General features: G+C 39.0%; 1 protein-coding gene across 1 annotated transcript in view; it reads left to right on the top strand.

Annotated features, from left to right (window-relative positions):
- The window catches only part of LOC122350992 (G protein-coupled receptor kinase 6-like), a 14,305-nt gene that overhangs the window by 3,882 nt on the left and 3,620 nt on the right, over positions 1-6,803 (top strand). The window contains exons 3-11 of the mRNA XM_043247797.1: positions 2,543-2,620; positions 2,724-2,821; positions 3,329-3,421; positions 3,869-3,932; positions 4,862-5,002; positions 5,193-5,383; positions 5,470-5,507; positions 5,627-5,716; positions 6,152-6,360. Coding sequence (XP_043103732.1) covers positions 2,543-2,620; positions 2,724-2,821; positions 3,329-3,421; positions 3,869-3,932; positions 4,862-5,002; positions 5,193-5,383; positions 5,470-5,507; positions 5,627-5,716; positions 6,152-6,360 — 1,002 coding nt within the window. The remainder of the gene's footprint in view (positions 1-2,542; positions 2,621-2,723; positions 2,822-3,328; positions 3,422-3,868; positions 3,933-4,861; positions 5,003-5,192; positions 5,384-5,469; positions 5,508-5,626; positions 5,717-6,151; positions 6,361-6,803) is intronic.

Below are 6,803 nucleotides of genomic sequence, written 5' to 3'. Positions count from 1 at the left end.
TTACTACAAGCTAACCGTTTTGAATCAAGCTAAAGGCAATAGTTTTGCACACTGGCTGGTTATGTACTCGATCAAATATTTTANTAACAGTGTGTAGATTTTCAATTTATGTACAGACTAGTCTCTTCACATTTCACATTAAAACCCCAAAAGCTAACCGGTTGTCTTTAAAAAAACAAATCTCAGGTAGTCCAAGGTTATTATATTACTTGCCGGGACAGCTTCTTTATGTTTATGATGCGGTGCCATATACGAATTTCCCACGAAAACCTACCCATACCACTCAAATTAGAAAACATTACTACAAGCTAACCGTTTTGAATCAAGCTAAAGGCAATAGTTTTGCACACTGGCTGGTTATGTACTCGATCAAATATTTTAACCAAAAAAATATACGGACTATAGCTTTAAATATATATTTATTCTTATTTAAGTTACAAAAATTTGAGAGCATTGAGAGATGTTTAACATGAATGACTTCATTGCCATTTTTGAGAGTATCCACTGAACGCAAATAGTGTACGCTCTTCTATGTTAAACTGCAACACAAGGATAGACATTGGTGAACACGTTTATTCTTAAGGTTTTATAAACCTAGATCATCGCACATACATAGAACCCCGTGAGTATGGCAGACTAGGCTCAAACATGCTTGCTTGACAAGCAAAAGCCACTCAGGTATGTTCTCACGCATGTTTGAGCTTCCCCATTGAGTAATTGATGACAAATAAATAATTCTGGGGGGAACGTCTTTCTTTAACTTAGGCGCTAGATTCAGTTATTTCCATAGAAACAGCTTCTATTAAACTCTGAACGTTCCGTGTAACATTCTTTTCTTCCCTCATCATTACTCACAGCACTATTTTAAATCTTCCAGTGAAGGAGTTGCCAAACGTGTTAAGGGGAATGGAAATCATACTGCTGTATGTGTGGAGGCGCAGTACCTGCGCGCACACACACACACACACACACACACACACACACACACACAGTCCCCCACTATGTAATGACGTTCAATGTATTTAGTGACGCTGCTGGGCCGTGCTGTGGCGCTCCAGGACCTTATGGAATCCTGCCGTGTTGACTGGCTGGTTACCAAGCAACCTAAAGTCACACACGGTGGGCTTCATGAAGCGTGTGTGTGTGTGTGCGCACTCGTGAAGCATATGTGTGACGCGTGTGCGGACACATGATTGGAGCAGAAGCCTATTTGTGGGTACATATGCTTTCGTGTAGGTGTTTACATCATTCGGGACAGAACCGAGTGGGGGCAGGTGGTCATGGAGAGTCTTGCGTAATGGGATCCACGGAGCACGAGGGTGTTGATGAGGGTGTCATCAAGCATTACCCCCCCAATACACACACACATAGGCACATTTACGGCCCTTAGGGAAAGGACGTGCCAGACTGTGGAGCTCATTCATTGTGTAATCACTCACAGACTCAATTACATGATGCCTCTGCCTCATTCAGCATATAGAAATGGATACCGACTGAAATGGTGAAGTCAGTGGATGTAGTTTCACTTTTTTCAGTGTTCAACAAGCGATTTGAGTTCACTTAATACTCTCCGTCGGGCTCAGTTTCGGTAGTCTTGAGGTTTTTGAGTATCGGCGCAAAGTCTGGTCCATATTAGCATCACATGAATAGTTCTTTGACTAATACAAGTCTGGGCCACATTGAAGCTTATCCTAGGAATAAAAGACCTACTTAGACAGGAAGACACTCTCTGACTTACTTATAAAGTGACTAAGCATAGTTTTGTTTTTACATAATCTGGGTTCTGAAATTGATTTTACAATTAATAATATACTAAAAATAAATGACAGTTTTTGTTTAGTTTTTTTTACTGCATACACCTTAAAAGTTGTGTTGTTGGACCACAAGTAATCAGGTTTAGCTTATATTGATATAGTCTACAACTGCAGTATTAATTTGTGTGTATATATTTATTTATTATATTCTTTTCTATTCAAATTTGTCTCTTCAGTTTTCTTATTTAATTATTTTTTTTCAGTTTCTTTTAGTTATAACACTAAACTATTAACACTTTAGTTTTAAAAGTGAAAATTTAAATATTGCCTTTTCAAGTAATCAAACTAAATTAAGTTTTTCAGCTAATAGTAATTTTCTTTTATTTTATTTCAAGTTGATTTCACTTGACAATAACAATTTATAAACATTTTCACAATGAAACCGATTGCCAGTTATGTTTATAATTGATAAATCAAATGCATAGTTCATCCAAAAAATGCAATGCTATAAACCTTAAAATTTGACAAAGGCTGAAATCTCAGGGGGGCTTTCTCGTTGGACCGATACAAAACCTGTGCTCCTTCGCTCCCAGAAACTGCATTTTGCCATTTTTAAATGCAACATGCATCAGCCTGGCTCCTCAGTCTGGCTACTATTTTATTAACATCTAAATTAGATGCATTATGTCATATGGTATCGTGTATATTTTGGATTATGTTATGGCCCGTTTATCTTACAGTTCATTTATAACCTGTTGTGAGTAATCTGTTTGTATCTGGTCATTTAGGAGGACTACGAGGTGACACCCGACGAGAAGAGGAAGAGTCGAGGAGATGAGATCATCAAGAAGTTTCTCACCAAGCAGGTGTGGTTTGGTTTAACTTTCTTCTTGCTTGTGTGTGTTAATTTTGGATCTTGAACGTCTCCGTGTGCATCGGTAATCAGAGAGCATGTTGTTTATTCTACAGTCCTCTGAGTGTGTAGATATAGCTGAAGGTCTCGCTGAAAGTTGCAGAGAAAATCTAGAACTGAGCCCCTGCAAAGAGATCTTCAGTGACTGTCGCAAGTAAGACGCATGCAAACACACACGTGTGAAAACCTGGACCTCTGCTGCTTTTAAACTACACTACACTAATTCAGACACCTTAACCATGGTCCCAACCGTTCTAGTTACAGATATGGCAAAGTGTTTTTACATTTGCATTAAAAAGCTATTCATTATTTCCATAATTTGATGCCACATAAACAAATACTTATATATTTTTTAACTAAAACTACTTTATTGGAGACAGAGCCGTTGTTCACTGGCGAGCTGTGCAAAAATATTCCAAAGTACTTGAAATAAAATAAAAAAAAAGGCTATTTTACTGTTTTTAACATGCAATAATTTGGACACAGTCGTAATAATTGCTACGTAATAAAGGCAGTATTCACAATTAAGTTGTGCAGTTTTTTACTGGGAAGTAAGTTATTAAAACAAGTAAACACTACTGCTTAATGTTAGCTCTTTACTTCTGGTACTCACAGAGCTGCCTTTGGTCTAACGGTCTCCATACTGTTTAAAATCTCACAGAGCTCTTCATGACTACTTAAGTGGTGCTCCTTTTGCTGACTATCAGAACAGCATGTACTTCGACCGCTTCCTCCAATGGAAAATGCTCGAAAGGTTGGTGGCACACTTCATCTCGCTTTACCCTCTCCGTTAGCCTTTTAGTCTGGGCACCGTTTCGTTCCTTTGTTTTGCTGGAGGAAGATCTTAGCCAGTTCTTAAACCAGACGTCCCGCATCTTGATAAATCATATTCATCTGTTATGGCAGTTCGGACGCTAATTATTTTTTAGCTTAATTGTTAACAGCTCAACATATGAAAGTATGTTTTGGTCACAAAACATTTGAGTCGGTGCTAGATATAAACTGATCTCGACATTTGCATCTACGCAAGTGGCTCATTAAAAAGTTATGAAAATAGTTTCTACAAACAGCTTTGTTCCACAGACAGAAAATGTGTTTCTCGTTGAACGTGGCTTATAATTGCAATGTAATGTTGTGTTAATGGATGTCAAGTTTCCTGTCTGTGCTGGTTTGTTATCAGATTTTGTGGTTTTATTTCTAGACAACCCATCACGAAAGACACATTTCGTCAGTATAGAGTTCTGGGGAAAGGAGGTTTTGGAGAGGTGAGGATATCTTGAAGTGATAACCTGAACTGTGTTTGTACTGAATATTTACTAATTTGCTCTGAATCAAACCCTAGACTATATTTAGACGTCATATGTGTGCTCGAAATACAGGCAGCGACATCATAATGTCTCATTGTATTTTACTTAATAACCAGAATGGTTGTTTCAGGTCGTACTGTTAGCTTAGCAATATGCTAACATCACCCTCCTGAAAAAAGCAACATATGCCGGTTAGGTATGTTTTGAAGCTGGGATTAAGGACCAGCTAAATTGCGATCTTAAACCAGCAAAAGGACTATCTTAAACCAAGCATCCCAGCTTCAAAACATACCTAAACGGCATACGCTGCTTTTTTTGATCAGGGCAAACTCTGCTGGAGTCAGTTTTGAGTCGAGTTCCCTGTGTGCCTCGTATAAAGAGCATTGTTTGTGTGATGTGCTGCGTATGAAGTTATCACACTTGCAAAATGTTGCAAAAAAGTGTGAATACTGTGATGTGTAAAGAGGAACACAGAAGTTACTTTCAAGCCAAGTGGCTTTCTGGTGGTCACTGTGGCAAAATTGCATCGAACACAAGTGAAACTTAAACGCAAGCAAAATCTCCTAGAGTCACACGATGCTTCAGAAATCATTCTACTATGCTGATTTGCTGCTCAAGAAACTTTTTTTTAAAATGATTAATATCAGTAATAAAGACAGATGCGCTGCACTGCTGAAATATAGTCTTTTTACTGAAACTTCAAAAGACACTGTTGCTGGACAAAGCAAATTTATTCTGTGCTGACCAAACACAAAGCTGCTTGGTCAGAAAATGACCTTCTTTGTACGTGTCTCTATGCTATCAACAATGCATTTTTTGCGCATGCAGTTTAGGTGACTTCGCAGGTAACTTTTTGTGCATGATAACGTGTGTCCATCTGCGCCCAGGTGTGTGCGTGCCAGGTGCGAGCCACAGGAAAAATGTACGCCTGTAAAAAGCTGGAGAAGAAAAGGATAAAGAAGAGGAAGGGGGAAGCCATGGCTCTAAATGAGAAGCAGATTCTGGAGAAGGTCAACAGCAGGTTTGTGGTAAGTGCATTCGTTCATTTATCTGTGATCTTTCATCTCCTTTCCTCTGGCTTGGTTTACACCTGGGATAAACATCTTTCGCCATTCAGTGGTCAGACAGGCTCGGTGCCTTCTCCCTTTTTTTTTAATTATGTAATAAAGTATCAAAACGGATATATTCTGCTCATCCTGATCGTTCTCTGGCTCTCAGGTTAGTTTAGCGTACGCGTATGAGACCAAAGATGCCCTGTGTCTGGTGCTGACCATAATGAACGGCGGCGATCTGAAGTTTCACATCTATAACATGGGAACCCCGGGCTTTGAGAAGGAGCGCGTGCAGTTCTACGCCGCTGAGATCTGCTGCGGTCTCGAGCACCTGCACCGAGAGTCTATCGTCTACAGGTGTGCACCTCAAATCCTCAAATGACTCGATGATGATGATGATGAAGTCATTTTTATTTTATTAATCTTGCTTTTTATCATTCTAGGGATTTAAAACCAGAGAATATACTCTTAGATGATAATGGTAAGTCAAATCAAGTTTTCCTTCAAGTGAGCCAAGTAAGGAAGTGTGACATTTCTTTACCTTTATGTACAGTGAAATGCAACAACAAATGCATGTTGCATTATGTATTTTTTCTACAGGTCATATCCGGATCTCAGACCTAGGCTTGGCCATTAAAGTGCCTGATGGAGAACAGATCCGTGGCCGAGTGGGGACCGTGGGCTACATGGGTAATGATCTTTAACTGCACTGATTTATACACCTTGAAGATTTTTCAAAACAAAAATTAATTCTTGATATACAGTACTATTCAAAAGTTTGGGGATTCAAGTTTTGAAGATGGGATGCATGCTGTAATAATGCATTTATATAATTAATAATTCAAATTAATTTGTGAATTTATCATTTTTATTTTTTTTAATATTACTATTTTACTGTATTTTTTTTTTTTTTATCAAATAAGTGCAGCCTTGTTAAGCAGAAGAGACTTTTTTTCCAAACCATAAAAAAAAAAAATCGTACAGACCCAAACCTTTGAATGGTAGTGGATCTATTGAAAGGAAAAATATTTATTTTTAGCCGCACCGATCAGTCCTATTCATAGCAATATGAAACATTAAAACGTTGTTTATTGATTGATGAACTCAAACTGTATTGACGGACAGCTCCAGAGGTGATCAATAACGAGCGCTATAGCATGAGTCCGGACTGGTGGGGATTGGGTTGTCTGATTTATGAGATGACTGCCGGCCGATCGCCTTTCCGCGCTCGCAAAGAACGAGTGAAGAGAGAAGAGGTGGAGAAGAGGGTGCAAGAGGAGGAAGAGGAGTACAGCGACAAGTTTTCAGAAGACACCAAAGCCATCTGCAGGATGGTGAGACACGCACACATGCGCAGAGCACACAGTTTCTATGCTAGTCAACATCCAGGATGACGCAGCGGAGTACAACTAAGAGCTTGTATCCAAAGCTGCATTATCCCTTCAGTCAAACACACCATAGAAGCTGATTTAGAGCCCATTGAGAGAGCGCACAAAGCTGGTAAAGTTGAGTCCATTCTGTTTGTTTGGCTCGTTTCTCTGGCTGGTAGTGCTGGGAAAGAAGCTGATAATGAGCTCTCTGAGACCAGCTCAGTTCAGGATTGTTTAATAATCTAAATATATTATAAGGAGCCTCTGTTGTCTTTTGTGCCATGCGACTGGCTTTCACCCTGAAAAATGAAAAATGTGTCATTTACTCACCCTTGTGTTGCTCCAAACCCGTATGACTTTATTTTATAGTATGAGTGAACAGAGACTTAAGTTCAGTTAAAGTTAAA

The sequence above is a fragment of the Puntigrus tetrazona genome, chromosome 8 (genome assembly GCF_018831695.1).
Source record: "Puntigrus tetrazona isolate hp1 chromosome 8, ASM1883169v1, whole genome shotgun sequence".
NCBI classification, from domain to species: Eukaryota; Metazoa; Chordata; class Actinopteri; order Cypriniformes; family Cyprinidae; genus Puntigrus; species Puntigrus tetrazona.
This window is presented reverse-complemented; position numbering and strand designations above follow the sequence as displayed.